This window comes from Aquila chrysaetos, chromosome 24 (assembly GCF_900496995.4).
Source record: "Aquila chrysaetos chrysaetos chromosome 24, bAquChr1.4, whole genome shotgun sequence".
In the NCBI taxonomy this organism is placed as follows: Eukaryota; Metazoa; Chordata; class Aves; order Accipitriformes; family Accipitridae; genus Aquila; species Aquila chrysaetos.
Window position 1 is genome coordinate 1,496,055 of NC_044027.1, and position 16,249 is coordinate 1,512,303.

At 51.8% G+C, this 16,249-nt stretch overlaps 2 protein-coding genes across 4 annotated transcripts; both read right to left on the reverse strand.

Moving 5' to 3' along the window:
• Positions 1-72: 72 nt before the first annotated feature.
• Positions 73-4,030, reverse strand: LOC115335441 (corticosteroid 11-beta-dehydrogenase isozyme 1-like). Of its 2 annotated transcripts, none has more exons than XM_041119891.1 (6): positions 3,686-4,030; positions 2,960-3,090; positions 2,269-2,380; positions 1,951-2,136; positions 1,250-1,393; positions 73-892 (listed from the first exon to the last, which is right to left on the reverse strand). In XM_041119891.1, exons 1-6 carry the CDS (start codon positions 3,771-3,773, stop codon positions 642-644), a joined length of 912 nt encoding a protein of 303 aa, XP_040975825.1. In that variant the 5' UTR covers positions 3,774-4,030; the 3' UTR covers positions 73-641. The 2 variants fall into 2 exon arrangements, with proteins under 2 accessions (XP_040975825.1, XP_029856993.1); XM_030001133.2 differs by having other exon boundaries at positions 73-797; positions 3,686-4,027.
• Positions 4,031-5,231: 1,201 nt separating this feature from the next.
• On the reverse strand, positions 5,232-10,455 carry LOC115335436 (corticosteroid 11-beta-dehydrogenase isozyme 1-like). 2 transcript variants are annotated; one of them, XM_030001125.2, is made up of 6 exons: positions 9,980-10,447; positions 9,233-9,363; positions 8,512-8,623; positions 7,692-7,877; positions 6,724-6,867; positions 5,232-5,837 (listed from the first exon to the last, which is right to left on the reverse strand). In XM_030001125.2, exons 1-6 carry the CDS (start codon positions 10,065-10,067, stop codon positions 5,617-5,619), a joined length of 882 nt encoding a protein of 293 aa, XP_029856985.1. In that variant the 5' UTR covers positions 10,068-10,447; the 3' UTR covers positions 5,232-5,616. The 2 variants fall into 2 exon arrangements, with proteins under 2 accessions (XP_029856985.1, XP_029856984.1); XM_030001124.2 differs by lacking the exon at positions 5,232-5,837 and having other exon boundaries at positions 6,222-6,867; positions 9,980-10,455.
• Between the last annotated feature and the right edge of the window lie 5,794 nt (positions 10,456-16,249).

Sequence of the window (16,249 nt, forward strand, 5' to 3'; positions counted from 1 at the left end):
TTCAACCAGCCGGGTGCTGATAAGGGCTCTGTGCCTATGCACGTGGAGAAGGAACACAAGCAAAAGCAGAGATCCCGTAAAGTAGCATAGGATTTATTTTTTACAAAGACCAGCCTGGAAGAGATACATGATAAAAAAATTTCCTGGTTCAAAGACCCTCTTGTGGCTGTGGGTGGTTTGTGCTGCTTGGCCCAAATCCTCATTCTGGGCCGTGGCATGGCTTGCTGCCCACCATGCTCAGCACCGCTGCCTTTGTGGCTTTCAGTGGGGGAACAGTTTCTGGAGGTTGAGCAGAAAACCTGCTGGGGAGCTGGAGACTGGCAGCAGATCCTGCTGCCAGGAGCCTCTCTGAAGTGCTTCTTGGTCAGAAAAAGCCAGCTGCAGGAGTTCATTGCTAAAAAGGAGATTTTCATGCTGTGTGTTATAGGCTTCTGGGGCATCCTGTCTCAGGTTGCCAGCATGCATCAGCATGGGGCTGCCCCGGTGGCATGGAAAAGGGCACCCGAGTAGCCGGATTAACACCCAAATGCCTTGTGCCTGGCCCAAAGTGTGCTGGTGCGCTCACCGCCCCAGGGACTATGTTCTTCTGATGTTTTCCACCTTATAGCTGCTCCTGATGAGGGAGTCGAGGAAGTCGGGGGCTATGTCCCGGAGGAGGAGCAGGCTGCCCACCGCCCGGGATGGGTAGTGCAGCTCCCGCCGGCGCAGCACCCCGCTCTTGACGATCTCCAGTGCGCACTCCTCCTTCGGGGCTGGTGTGTCCCGGATGGCGTGTGAGACTGCTCGCACGGCGTTCTCTGGAGGGACGGGAGATCAGGGAGGGAAGGAGCAGTGTTGGATGGAGGGGCTGCCACAGGCACCGCTGGCTCAGTCGGGGTGTCTGTAGCTTCCTCTAACAAACCGACAAACTCTGGGGATCAGACCTACTTAACAAGGCTTAGAATAGTTCAAACAAACAATTACAGTGATGTCCTTCCCATTCCTTTCCACCTCTTGAGTGACCGTAGGAGGGAATCCCCACCTCCCCTGGGTTTACTGCAAGGATAGCAGAGTCAAAGGTCTCGGGCCACACTTTTTAAAGAGTTGGGGTTCTGTTTCCACAACTGCACTGCCACTGCAGGCTGAGGGACCAGCAGCGGTGCTGAAGCAGCATGCTGAGCAGCCGGGGGCCAGAGGGCGGGTGGTGGGCTCAGCTTGGCTCTGGCTGGAAGTGCACCGAGTCGTGGGCACCCAGTGGCGCTGAGCTTACCTGTATCGATGTAGCCCAGGATGCAGAGTGTGATGGAGACGTTGACCTTTTCTATGATGAATTCATGTCGCAAGGAGCTGAAAAATCCGTCTAAGGCGAACTTAGTTGCTGAATAGGGAGCACTAAATGGGGCGGCAGTTTTCCCTGGAGCAGAGAGACAATGTCAGGGTTCGTGTACCGGATAGACATCAGCCTGCATGGCTCTCCCTTCCTCTTGCCCTTCAGGTAGCTACAATATTGTGATTTAGGGTGATGGGGTAAGCTGTCATGAATGCTTGAGAGAAATAAACAAATGCAGGAATGTTTAAAATGTAATATATGGCGTATGATGGCATGAAGCACCTTCAGTTGTGGGTGATACTGTTCTTGTATTCCTGCATATACACCCATGTATAGCAAATGCATGTGTAATATGTGGCCACGCACCTAAAATAACCTGCAGTGGTGTACCATCGACTGCAACGCATGAAGGTGATTAGTGGGTGCGAAGAGCCTAGCAGGACAAGGCATAGAATATAAATCCCCCAGAGGACTTGAATTGTGCATCCAGGATATAAACCATACGCTGATCCCGACTCCTAGCGGGATGTCTCTCTGCCTTATGGTCCTTATTCTGTCTTTTGAAGAAGAGCTGCAGCAGGGATCCCTTGCAGGCAGAGGAAGGGATGTGGCAGGGAGAGCCTGGCCCCTTCTGTGCTCACCTGCTACAGATGAAACGACGACGATGCTGCCCTCGCTCTCCTTCAGCATGGGCAGGGCAGACACGGTCATCGCCACGTAGCTGAGGAAGTTGACCTCGAGGAGCTTTCGTACGTGCCCAACATCCCCATTGAAGTAGTTGAAGTAGCTGTAACCAATGTGATTTAGGATGAGCACATCGAGGCCTCCTGGAAGCAGAGCATGTTTGCTATTGGCAACCGGCACCTCAAAACAAAGCAGCTTCTTGCTGGCTGGGATGGCCCCGAAACGTAGCGCGGGGTGTGTTGGGGAGTGAGGAGGGGCAGCTCCTCACCACCTACCCCAGGTGTTCTCAGCCTCCTTCACCACCACCTCGGGGAACGTGGTGTCCTCCATGGAGCCGCTCACGTAGCGGGCAGACGCGGCACCCAGCTCGAGGCACCGCTTCACAACCTGCAGTGACAGCGAGAGCAATGTTGGCGATGGACCCCCCCTGTTCCACAAAGGCTGCTGCTGTCTTGGGGTGGATGGGCAGCGCATCTCCCTGTCCTGCTGGAAACCCTTCTCGCTTCATGGGAGGAGACATGTTGCTCAGAGAAATGTTTCTGGCTGCAGAGTTAAACAACAGCACATCTGAGCCAATATTTAGTATTTATAAATACTGCATATGACCGCTTAATTTTGATTCTGTTGTATGCAGGATGTAAAACCAGCTCAGACTTTGAGAAAGGGCAAGGGCTGATCAGACCAGGACTTGGGCAGACTGGTGTTGTCCTTGGTGGTGGAGATCAGAATTCACAGCTGAAGACTGCAGAGAAAGAAATGCCGTGCTGCCAGCACTGGAAACACTTTGTTGTGGTGGAGGATGTGTGTTAGCACAAGCTCGTGCTGGGGAAATGCTGGGGTGGACCTGTAGGGTATCTGGCATCCCCGCGTGCCCGGGCCAGGGTGAGTATCTGCAGTCTGCCCGCCTGGGGGGTTCAGGATTGTAAATGTGTTTTGCCGACCCGGCGTGCTTTGCTTGCCATTTACTTTCTGCAGCTTGGCCTCCGTCCGCGCCGTGAGCAGGAGGTGGGCCTCCATGCGTGCCAGGTGATAAGCCATCTGCTCCCCGATGCCGCTGCTGGCTCCCGTCACGATCACCCGCTTCCCCCGGAGCATCTCTGGAGAGAAGGGCACAGGGCTCAGAGCCGGCACAGCCCACACCGTCCCCCCTCGTGCGGGCATTGGGGCTCCTCTGCCCCCGCCGCCCCTCGCCTTCGGGCGCTGGGAGCTGCGGGCAGCAGCACCGTCGCGCTGCGGCGTGCACCGCTCACGCAGCCCCTGGCTGGAGTCTGGTCGTTAGTCCCGGTTTGGTGGGGAACACGTGCGAGGCTTGAGGTCTGCCTCCAGCCTGGTCTGGGAGTGGCTTTTAGAAGCGAAGAGAGTTGACTAATGAAAGGATTAAATGTTTAAAGTGGAAGACTGCATGTTTCCTAAATAAATAATTTACTGAGATTGGACACTTACTGTGCATCCCAGCAGACCCAGGATAATCCCGTGAGCTTTCCTGTGTGGCGCAGGGTGCTCTGACCCCTTGCACCGGGGGCTGCCTCTGCTCCCCTCCGAGCCCTCAGCCCTTCCCACGCTTTGGCTTTCCTGGCTGCGCTTTGAAAGGCCCTTCAAATGGCCCGTGCTCTTCTGCGTGGGCACACGCTGCTGCTCTGGCAGCAGCCTTCCTGATTGTGGGTTTAAAGCGCGTTTTTTCCAATTACTTACCTTCATTGAAATTCTCAGGTGCTGAATAAAAATAAAAGGCCAGTGCCAGTCCCAGCAAGGGGATGAAAATCTTCAGGAGCAGACCCATCCTTCTGCAAAAGTACAGGCAGGAGAGACAGCAACCCTGTGGCTCTGACTGTGGGCAGGTGGATGTGCTAGTAGGTTGCAAACAGGGCTGGGAGCAATAGCAGTTTTGAACTGATTCTTGTCTTGCGTAAGTCTGCTGGTATCTGTTGGACCTTTTCTTCTTGCTTCCTGTAATTTAGCAAACATTAACCTAACGGAAAGTGTCGCTTTGGACTTTAGGCTGTCCCTTTGCACCCTTGTCCTGCCATGAGTTTCAGGTGTGTTTTTGGAAAGCATTGAAGGAAAGGCACTGAAAAGCTTCTGGCTTCATAGAGCCGTGAGCGTGTTGTTCGGTGGCTGCCTTCGGGGCTGGGACACCCATGTCCCCTCAGTGCAGACCTCCATGGGACGGGCATCCTTTTCTCTCTCTCTCTCTCTCTCCAGTCCACGTCTAAAACTGAGGCAACGCTTCCCTTCCTTGCTGGCTGCCACAAGGATTTATTAATCGGCAACGATGACTGTGGTCCAGGTTCATAGGAATATCTAGAGAGAGCAGGGCTGGCAAAGTTTGTGGTTTTAGGCTCTTATTGGTGCTTCTGGCTTATCCTACGTGATACCACCACCGGTGTAATACTGACAGCGTTGGGTGGCTCTTACACCTAAAAAAATTGCACTCTTTTCTTGAGGAATTGACTGATTGCAAAAGGCAGTAAAAGAGCCAAGCGGGTGAATAATAAAGATCTTCAGCTTTCACAAGTGTTGCGTGTCACACTGCTCAGCATCTGCGTGGGCATATGGCAAATGGATTTACAAATAATTTTCTGAAAGAGAAAGTTTAAAGGGCAAAACCCGCTCTGCGTGCACTGGTTTGTGTAGGCGATCTTGGGATAAGGAGAACAGAAATGCTGCTTTCTGATTTCCCTTTGAAAGTGAGGAGCAAACCGCTCCTGGGGGGTGTTTCAGTGGGAATAATTTGGGGAGGTTTTGCATTGCTTTGTCTTGGGACAGGTAACGGTTGGTGCTCAAATGGCCAGAACCAGGGTAGATGTAAATGTGTTGACTTGGGCACCGCTGCCAGGGTCAGGGAAGCGGTGCCGAGCTCGCTGCGGGCTTAGGCTTTGCATTCACCATGCGTCGCTCCTGGTGCCTGAGCTCTCGGCTTAGGGTGGCGATGCAGCAGCTTTCTGCATCTAGAAGGCATTTTCCGGTTATAATGTTTGTGCAAGAAACAGTCTACCAAGTTTGGAGAGTGTTGCTTGGGGTAAAAACCTGCCTTTAATTCGGCCGTTAGACTAACAACAACAACCAAAAAAGGGCTAAAAGACTGTTATGCCTAAAATGAAATACTGAAGGATTACTGCAGGGATTCGACCTTCCTGCAAAAGGCAAGTCGGAGGAGCGGTGCCCCCTGACAGCAGGATTTAGCGGTGGAGAAAGAGGGGATACACCCCCCCCCCCCCCAAGAGAACACGCAAGGCTGTTAGGTTAGTAAGTTTTATTCAATAATTAGTCTGTCCCGACTCTCCCCGCGGCGGGGGAAGGGGATGGCTCTAACCGGACGGGATGCCGCAGCTGCAGGGGCTTCCCCTCTTTGCCCCCCTCGCACCTCGCTGCCGGCCCTCCCGGCCAGCCCCGTCGGAGGCGATGCGATCTACTTAAACCCGAAATCACTAGCTCGGCGAAGCGCAAGCGGAGATTGCCGGCGGGCGGCCCGTCCCGCCGGGCCGGCAGCAGCCCTCGGCGCCCTGCGAGGCCCGTCTCCGCCGGCAGAGGAGGGTGTCGCACCGGCGAGCCCCGGCCCGGGCCGGCGGTCCGCCCTTAATCACCCCTCAATTAGCCGGGCGGGGGCGGCGCGGGGCGGCTCGCTAGTTCCTCTTGAGGCCGTCCAGGCGGTAGCGGCTCCTGACCAGGTAGTCCAGCAGCTCGGCGGCCCAGTCCCGCAGGAGGAGCGGGAGGCGGGTGGAACCGTAGCGGTAGTAGAGCTCCCGCCGGCGGAGGGCCCCGGCCCGCAGGATCTCCAGCGCGCACTCCTCCCGCGGCGCCGGCGCCACCAGCAGCACCTCGGCGGCGGCGCGCAGCGCGCTCTCTGCTCGGGACCGGGCGGCAGTCAGCACCGGGGCGACGGGGGTCGGGCGGGGGGGGGAGGCCGGCTCGTTACACGCAGAGCGGGGCTCGCCGGGCGGCTGCTAAACGCGGCGCTTCGGGAGGGAAAGGCCCCCCCCCCCCCCCCAACTCTGCCCGAACCGCGCCCTCGCCTTAGAATCATAGAATCGTGTAGGCTGGAAAAGACCTTCAAGGTCATCGAGGCCGACCGCCATCCATGCCCACTAAAGCGTGTTCTGGAGTACCCCATCGCTTTTTGAATACCTCCAGGGATGGGGACCCTACCGCTTCCCTGGGCAGCCTATTCCAATGTCTGACAACCCTCAGTAAAGAGGTTTTTCCTAATATCTAACCCAAATCTCCCTTGCCGCAACTCGAGGCCATCTCCTCTCATCCTATCTCCAGCCACCTGACAGAAGAGACCAGCACCCACCTCGCTACAACCCCCCTTCAGGTAGTTGTAGAGAGCAGTTAGGTCTCCCCTCAGCCTCCTCTTCTCCAGACTGAACAGCCCCAGCTCCCTCAGCTGCTCCCCATAAGACCTATGCTCCAGGCCCCTCACCAGCTTCTCACCCCTAGATGGGATTAGTGGGAGGCAGGTGGCCGGCACTTCCATTTGGACCAATGGAACGTGCACCTAACCGGCGGGGGCTGGTTTTGCGTAGCACGGGGAGAGAAGTTAGTTTTGGGACCGCTTTTTGGTGGAGGGGAGAGCAGAGGGTGTTTGGCATGCACCCGCGCGACAGCAGGGCGGGAGGAGAAGCAGAGGTGACAGCGGAGAGTCGGTGGCAGAGGGAGGCGAAGGGCAGGAGAAGCAGCTGAGGTGACGCTCGGCTCCTCACAGCTGGATCGGACAGCACTGATCTTACCAGTATCAATGAAGCCAAGGATGCAGAGCGTGATGGAAACGTTCACGCTCTGAATGCTGAATTCCTGCCTCAGGGAGCTGAAAAATCCGTCCAAGGCAAACTTAGTTGCAGAGTAGGGGACCGTAAAGGGAAACCCGACTTTACCTGGACACAGAGTGAAGTTCTGTTACAGCGCAGAAAGCTGCTCTGCCTAAACCCCTGTTTTGCACTTCATCAGAAAAAGAATTTTACCCAAAGGGACATCACTGTTAGTGAAATGTCATCCTGGCACCTGAACAGCAGCATTACAACTATTCCCGTCAGCTTCCAGCTTTTTCAAGGTCTTAAGGCCAACACCATGTCTCATGTCTTTGCTCAGGGTATGAGCAACCCGCAGTGACTATGAAACCCTCAGAGGGGAGAGATGGAGCAAAGTTTAAACTCTTGTCTCTGGACACAGAGCTGAGCTGATCACCAGAAGACTAACCAACATACCAGCTGTGAGTGGGGACATCTGTTAGTAATTTAGGTTCCTGACTTAACAGAAATTTATTAGAACAGAGTCGTGTTTTTGTGAATAGAGTCGGTCGATAACTCACTCTACAAATATTAGCATGAACTTGACCTACCAAACAAAGGTGGCAGCCAGAGAACCCATGCAGTGAGAAATTACTGTATTTCCGCTTTTCCCCATAAAACTGGGGGTATATGAGCTCTGCTGCTTTAATGAGCCTGACACCAGGGTGTGGGGCTTAGTTACAGGGCTGGTCAAAAAGCAAGCTGTGGTGATTGGATTGCATCAGAGAACAAATTCCATCGAGAAAATACAAAAAAGATCTGTAATTTTTTTTTTTTTTTTTTTTTTTTTGAGTGTGGTAAGCAGTTCTGGCTCCTTTAGGATGCCTGGTGTCTCTGCATGCTACTTCTGAAAATCAGCCCACAGTGTCTTTTGACTGAATCCCGTGTCACCTACCTCGCTCCTCACTCACCTGCCATGGATGAAACCACTACGATGCTGCCTTCGCTCTCCTTCAGCATGGGCAGGGCAGATGTGGTCATTGCCACATAGCTGAGGAAGTTGATCTCCAGGAGCTTTCGTACATGCCCAACATCCCCATTGAAATAACCAAAGTACGATGTGCCGACGTGATTAAGAATCAGCATGTCTAGGCCTCCTGCAAGCAGAGGAGCAGGCATTAGTGCTGGGTGGGAGAGGGCTACAACCAGCAAAACAGAGCCTTTCCTGGGCAGAGAATAAATGTAATCAGAAGAAAACAGGTTTTTGGGTCGGAGCTGCGGCCTGTCATCTCTGGAGTAGGGATATAGTCCAGATTGTGGCTGACAGTAAAAATTTTGTTGTGATTCCCCCCCCCCCCCCCCAGTTCAAAACACAAATACCATGGCACAAGGGAGATCGCCCTTGAGTTTTCTGTGGGCCCAGGGTGGGAGAGGAAGCGTTCCACGCAGAGCTGAAATATTGCATTTCTGCAGCTGTGACCCATGACCGCAATAGCAAGGCTGCTGTGGGCCTGATGGGCGGTTTCAGACCACAGTAGCTGGGGGTGATGAAATCCAGGATTATAATACTGGAACAGGATGTCATGAGGGCACAGAGCTGAAATCAAGAGCGCAGTTCAGTCTGAGCTGGAGTGATGAAGCCGGGTGGGGAAGTGGGACCGCAAAGGGCAGAATTAGGGAAAAATCTCTCCCGCTTTTTTTTTTTTTTAGCGGGCACATGGCAAAGAGCAGCACGGCCAAGCGAGATGCAGCGTTCCGCTGTCGTTTGCAGAGAGCAGGCTGTAAACGTACCCAGCAAGGTCTCTGCCTCCTTCACCACGTGCTCGGCGAAGGCCATGTCCTCCATGGTGCCGCTGACGTACCGTGCCGAGGCTGCCCCCAGCTCCAGGCACCGCTCCACCACCTGCCACACCAACACAGCGTGTCAGAAACCACTGTCCGTGCCAGAAACCCCTTCCCCTGCCCTGGGAAACCTCCTGCGGTGCAAAAGAGGGCGTCTGTGCTGCCTGTGATGTGTCCCCGCCTTAAAACGGCGGCTTCGGAAGTATGTTTGGAGCCTTTTAAGCTTCAAAGGGAGCCTGAGAAATTGTTCCTTTGGCGAATGCGTTACCCAAGGCAGTCTGGCTCTTTATCGGTGCAGTCTGTGCTGGAATTGCATGCGTGTAGGGTGAGCAGGAGCCTGTATATCACTGCAGTGGAATGAGGGTGTGTGTGCGCTGAGGGAGCCTGTGAGCGTGGGGATACGTGTGCATACGTAAGCAAGTTCAAGTATCATAATATGTGCTATGCAGAGTGCATGTATCTGCAGGAGAGGGATTCCTGCGCATGCAGGAGCCCCAGACAGTACAAGTATGCATACCCGTGAACGTAACCGTGCCTATCTGGTATTCGTGCCGTGGCAATTACACGTGCATGTATTCGTGCATGTACCTGTGATGTGAGACTGGCCTTTGTATGTTTGTGTGTGCACTGCCATGAACATGCATGTGTGAGTGCTCAGCTTGCCATTTACTTTCTGCAGCTTGGCCTCTGTCCGTGCTGTGATCAAAATGTGGGATCCCATCCGCGCCAGGTGATACGCCATCTGCTCGCCAATTCCAGTGCTTGCTCCGGTGACAATCACCCGCTTCCCTTTCAGCATCTCTGGGGACCAAGGCACAGGGATTTAATTTATCCAAATGCTATTTAAAAACAAAACAAAACAAATCCCCTAACGCCCTTCAAAGTAGTTAATTGGAAGCGAAGTAAGGCTGCAAGTGCAAAGCATCCGGCACCAGGATGTCTCTTCTCTCTGCTGGGAAAAGCTGCGCTGAGGAGCAGCTGCAGCTCCTCATGAATGCAGTGACATGGGGACAGTGCTCAATTCTTTCAGCAGTTTTTTTTTCCACAAGTCAGGACACAACTTAGAAACACCCCAACTATTTTGTAATAAAAATCATCCACTAAGTGCATGCTTCAAAACTTAAAATCCAACATTTAAAAGTCATGTTTATAAATTCTTTGCTACACGCTGGAAAACGGAGTGTTCAGAGCCCTCTCCATCTCAGACCCCCTGCCTCACCTGCTCCTTCAGGAAGTATTTCTGCGTATTACTCGCTCAGTTTGATTTCAAATCTTTGTTAAAACAGCTTTCCAGTATCAGCCACCACACAAAGGCTCAGAGGGGGTTTGGTCCAAGCTCTGTACAGTTTCTACGCAAAACACTCAAATGTGGCTTTTAATATTTTTCCTTAAAGACAGATTCACTTTTAATACTTACCCGGTTTGAAATTCTCCCTCGCAGAATAAAACCAGAAGGCCAAAACCAATCCCAAAAAGGGAATGAGAATCTTTTGCAACCGACCCATCCCACTGTGGAGTCGGGAAATAAAGCATGAGAGAGAAGGGAGGAAAAAAAACCCCTCTGCGGAGCTGCTCCAGAGGGAAGCAGCAAAGCCGGTCCTTTAAAACCTGTTAGCGAAGGAATTGCAACTCCCAAAGCACTGGAAAATCACGGGTGGGTAGATAAGCGAAGCAAACCCTTTGATTTGCTCCCCGCTGGAGCTGGCAAACCTCGGCCTAACCGGCAGTGCTGGCTGTTTGGGTTCTGCCTGGCTCTTGTCATATTTCCTGTCCTACGTTAAAATGCAGAATTTTGCACAACACCCTGGAAGAGGTGTGTCTTTGCTGAGCAGCATCAAGTTTCACTTTGAGAACATCAGAGGCAGCCTAGTGCAGGTGGTTAAACATCGTCTTTTATTCCTGCTGGCACGCTACGCGGGTGCGTGCGGAGATGCAAGCCGGGTCTGATCGCTCGCGGCGGGTCGGGCACCGGGGAAGGGACCGGGGGCTGCTGTGCTGCGGGGGGACATGCAGCAGGACCTGTGACAAGGGTCCCGCGCTCCCCGGGGCATCGCTGCTCTGCGCCCCGAAACACCGGACTGCCGCCGCGATGGTGGGCAGCAGGCGCCCAGCGATGCGCATCACCCCCAAACAGCTCCGAAAATGCTTTGCTGAGGCAGGGTTTATTTTTTCATCTCTAATCCTGCGAGCAGATGAGGGAGTAGGGGCTGAGCTGGACCCGTCACTAGGGGTGCAACTGCTCCAGCTCCAAGCCAAGGGGCCGTTCAGGCACAGGGAGGTTTGCAATGAAATACTGAACGTTGTTTTCTGCAGAGTAATAAGGGTTCTTGCTGCCATGGTTCCTGCTTTGAGTTTTGCAAGAGCTTTGTTCTTGTTTTTAAGTGAATATAGTCTGAGGAAAAAAAAACATGTAATATCCGCTGGCTTCCTGGGTCTGGGCAGCAGCAAATTCAATGCCATCAATCTCACGCAATAAGTATAAACTATATTGCTGCCTTGGTCTGTTGCTGGGATCTTTATCGCAGAGTACCAGTACCTGCTGCGGTACCTGGGATGGGGACACTCTGTGGGAGCTTTGTGTGCTCCTGGAGCTGCCCTGCTAGAGCATCTGCCTTTTCGGGGGGGGGGGGGGGGGAATGAAGCCCTGTTTGCTGGGACAAGAGCCTCATCTGCAGTCCAGGGGCTGTGCCATGCTCTGATTTACCTGGGCACAATGCCGTGGTTGTCCCTCTCAGGCCTCTCTACTATAGCCAGCCAGAAAGAATTATTTAACGAAAGTTGTTTGTTTTGGTTTTTTTTTCTCTATTGCAGCTCTAAAATAAAGATGATTTAATTTAGTGGCATACCCGGTAGGGCAGTGGAACTCTCTGGCATTGCTTCTGCTTTATAGATTATTTTTTTATTTTCTGCCTTTCTACTGCAGTCTCAACTTAACCTCTAATAAGAAGCACTCAACCCACACTTGGTCAGATAACACCAGTACGGTCACTCTGCCTTTTCCTGCCTTCCTTTGCTTCGAACTTGGGTCATGATTATGGGGCAACCATTTCATTCCTTGGCTTGAAAAAAAATGAATTAATTAACCTTACCTCAGCTGTGATCTTGTCTGTGTGGCCGGCAGGGAGAAAGGCTCTTTTCAGCTATTGTTGTTTATTACTAGCGTTAGGATACTGCAGTAAAGCAATAACTGTCAACCTTTGTGCACCGTCTGCAAGCATGTCAGGAAGGTAGCGTGCTCTTTGCTCTGCATCGGCACAGGGCGATGTGGGGCCGGAGGCAACCCGGTGGGCATGGAGGTGGGTACAGAGCCAAACGCTGCGCTTGCTTTGCTGGTGTGTTGTTTAATAAGAATTGTGAGTTTGTTTGGGATTTTTGCGTGAAACAAAGTAGCTGCTAATAAAGGACTGAAACACTGAATATTTTGGACCTAACTTAAATTTTTTATATGAGAAAATTTGTGTATGTGCTATTTAGAGTGTCCTGTGTGGAAATGAAGGTGGGGGTGCTGGCGTGGACCCTGGGAGGGCTGGGGGCTGTGGCGGCAGCAGGAGCCACTGGATCTGGCCGTGCTTCGCTGCCTGCCCATCACCCTTCCAGGGCACTGCTGCTCCTCACTCCCACTCGCAGCTTTTTCTGGGTTTGTTTTGCTGTGTGCAACTCAAGAACTTGTTGCTAACATTTTCCTGGGGGTGGGGAGCGAGGGAAGGGAAAGGAGGGCAGGAAGGGGCAACTTCGGAGAAGTGTTTTCTGATCTCTGCTGGTCCTGGCCCTGCTGCTGCCAAACCTTGGCACCTTGGCAGAGGGGAGCCCGGTGGTGTGCCCGGCCCCGGCCCGGTGACAGGGAGACCTGGGGGGCAAGGAGGAGCAACCCGTTGCTTCTGAAACGGCTTCATCCAAATTATCCTGGATGTATGCTCCCGCTGCAGGTCGCTTCTGCATCGCTCGTCTGTTTGAAGCCTCTTTTCAAGGGGTGATGCTCGGTGTTGTGCTAACTGCTCTGCGGAGGGGAGGTTCTTCATTTAGTGCTGCCTGGAGCTTGCTTGGAGGAAACGAATATGTGAAGGAAACTTGTTCTGACAACAAACAGGCAGAGCAGCAGAGGGGAGCTGCTGGAGAGCCCCCGCCGTGCCCGCAGCCCGGCACTGCCTGGTGGGAACGCGTTCCAGGAGCAGGGCTGGGGCTTGGGCAGGTTTGTGCATGCAGCTCAGGGACTCAAAAGCACTTGGCAGGAATTGGGATACCGCTTCTTTTTTTGTCCTTTGAGTGATAGTTGGCTTTTTATCAAATCTTTGTTAAATGCACAGGATTTTCCTTTTTTTTTTTTTTCTTTCCCTCTTGCTTTCTTTATCACGTAGACATTAAACCATTATATCTCATACCCAGCTCTCCCAGCATACTTTACCACGAACACAGATCTAATTCCTTTCTTTACAGATAGGGATATCACCATTATAAAGGGCTGCCCTCAGTTATGCTCGCATTAGGCTGATGTGCACATCAACAGGATGCTATTGGGCCGTGAGGAGTGTGTTTTGGCACGGCTGCGCGCCGCCTCGCCGTGGCTCCTGGACGCGGCCCGCGGGCAGTGCCGACGTCCTGCAAACGCCATCGCTGTCACAGCTGCACCGCTCCTGAAAAACGCATGCTCGGGTCCCAAGGGAGACTCGAGATGATTGTAGGTCTGGGTTTGGTCTGACGTAATATTTATACTCACTGCCAGTTTAGAGAATATAGTGTGATGTTTAAGTTATTTCCAAGCGCTAAATTAATTTTTTTTCCTGTGTGACCAAATTGGGAATTGCTGCCTTGATATTTGATTGTTGGTACTGTGGCTGGTTTGAGTCTTGGCCGCTATCTGTGTTTCCAATGCCCTTGGTGTTGGGTGGCAGAGGCTGATATGCTTATCTGGGCCCCTAAATTTAGCCTGGCAGCTCTTGAAACATCCAGAGTCCAAACTGCAAATAGTGAGTGAGGACTCTCTAATGACATTCGGCTCATGCCCTTGAAACGATTGGCCTGTGAGGGAGGGCTGCTGGGTTTTAGGTGGCTTTCAACTCCGTATGATGAAAGCCTGGACAATGGTGCCAAGCTGAAATAAGATCTTTGAGGAGGTGGTGCAGGATGGGTACAGACAAATACCAGATCTCATGCCAGCTGTAATTTTCCTGAGAATTTAATGCACCAGGAAAACGTCACATTTACAGTTAAAGTAAACTGGGTTCAGACAAGTCTTAAAAGGAAGAGAATAACAGAAATCAACTCCATGTGATGCTCAGCAATCTAACTCACACTTTGGGCAATGTGTGGCCCTCCTCTAGAGCTTATCTCTACGGTCTTTGGTTTAACTCAGTCTTAAATGCTCCACATGCTTCTGTGCTGTAGCTTGTCTGAGGTATCCTTACTAGTACTGACTGTACATCTTATTCCATTTGGTTGCTCTCTGGTATAGCCCAGTACTTAAAATTTCTCTTTGCAATTCACAAGCGGGCTTTTGGAATGACTCCGCTGTGCTCCGTTGCCAGTTGCGCGGATGCTGGTTGCATGGGGTTGTATCTGTGGCAGTTGTGTTGGCCAGGGCTTTCTGCGGTTTGTCTGGTGTTGAAATACAGATGTGAGGGGGCTCAGGAGATGGGGCTGTGAAACAGGCTGGTTTGGAGAGTCGTGCCATGGTTTAAAGACAGGGAAGTTTGCTGAAGCCTTTTAATCTACTGCATCTGGCAAGTCTGTCATTTGTCATAGTTAAAGTGATATTAAATAGATTACTAAGCCTCCGTGCACACTGAATTTATCATTGTGTGGTTTAAAGAAGACTTTATGTGGTCACTGTGGTAAAATCAGCCATTAATATGTGTCTAATTCACCACTCCTGCAGAGAGCCGGTCTTGTCTAGTATCAATGCAATCTGCTGTGGAAAAGGTAATGCGTAGGCTTGACCTCTCAGACTGACCTTTCGGGGTAATATGCAGGAGGTAATGACCTCTGAGCTTGCAGTGCGTCAGGAGGCAGGAGATTGTCTTCTGCAGGACACGATTTTACCAAGTTGGCTCCAGAACTGCCGGTGCAGCGCATGGTTTAGCTGTCTAATCTCGTTAGCTGTCTTAGGAGGAGCTATTTTGATTGTTCCTCTTTGCTTTAAGCTCATAAACCCTGCGACTGGATAACTGCGGAGAGGAGGTGTGGGCAGCAGGGTGCTGGCACGTTGTGAGGAGACCCTGTATGTGGTGTGAAGACAAACCTGAGGTCCAAACCCAGCAGTGGTGGAGGTCAGCCTGGATGCGGTCGCCTGGAGCTCCCCGGTCGCCTCTGGACTCACAAGCTGGGCTGCTTGAGACCAGCTCTGTCTCCTCTCTTTTCAAATCTTCCCTTTCCCATAGGGCAGGATGAGACACCTATGACTTGTGGAGAAGCGCTAATCTTGGGAATCGATGTGTGATTAACAGAGTTTGCGGCTGCCTTGGACAAAGACGTGATTCTCATCTTGGTTTAATCCATTTGTCAACTGTTTAGCTCTGCTTGCCACAGCAGCAACACTTCTAATGACAGTAATGTGCAGGAGTTCAGACCTGGCAATATTTTCATGCCTGATACAGCCGCAGACATTCAGATCCCTGGTTTATCCATGCACCAAGCGTGTCACAGGGAATTCCAGGTCAGCCTTCCCTGTCCCTGAGGCCGTGCTGCAAACGTATAACCTGCTTAAAGCTGGAATGGGGGGGGATGACAGACACTCGTCAGCTGATGGCTTTCTTCAGGCCTGAATTCTCCTTTCATGCTTGCCTGTGAAATTTCCATTGGTATCAATGAGGTGTTGGATTGTTCAACCTTGCCAGAGACCAAAGGCTTGGTTATGGACTAAATGATTTCTCAAAGGCCATTTTTAATTGAACTCTGTTTTTTTCCCCATGAGGAAAATGGACTTTACACTTGATTCAAAGCTTGAACAGAGTTTTTGTGCAGACTTGGTAGGATTCTTCCTCCATAATGTGCTGCTGTGGGTTTTTTTTAACAGAAATAATTGTCAACCAAATGAATTGTTGGTTATGTATTCTGAAAATGTAAGTAAGGGTGAACTTTAGCTGCGTTCTTCTATTTTCGGATTCTGATCTTAACTTATGCAGCTCTGAGAGGAGCTATGCATTCTGCACTGGTGTCAGGCAGCACTTTTTCATTTTCTGTAATCTACTGCTGTTTGTATTGTTTTGCTTTTAGTGAGGTAGTGGCATACCGCTGGTACATCTCCCAGTTTCTGTGCAAGATGTGTAGCCTGCTCCTACCTCTGCCCTGCTGGCCATGTCTTTGCCATTGAGCAGATAAAGAGGGATTTTCTGCCCCAGTCATGACTGGCAGGGACTATTTCCCTTCCCTCCCTTCTGTAGTGTGGTCAGGATCTTTCAGCTGTGGCTGTCTGGAGGGTTTATTTGACTACCATGACATAGTCCTGAATGCAGCAGATTCTTACTAAGCCCAGGGAAGATTTTTAAATAGGTGAAAGTCCTCTGATGAGTCTGGCAGTGCCCTGGGTACAGCCCTGAAGCTTGGATCCCTGGTTCCACACCCTCCAGGCTGACTGTGCCATCGTGTTTCTCTATGCTTCAGTTTTTCCATCTGTGATGCCCCTATAATACTGGAAGCTAATATTATTCTGCACAGTTAGGTGTCTGTGGTGGGTTGGGAAGGATCCCAGGAA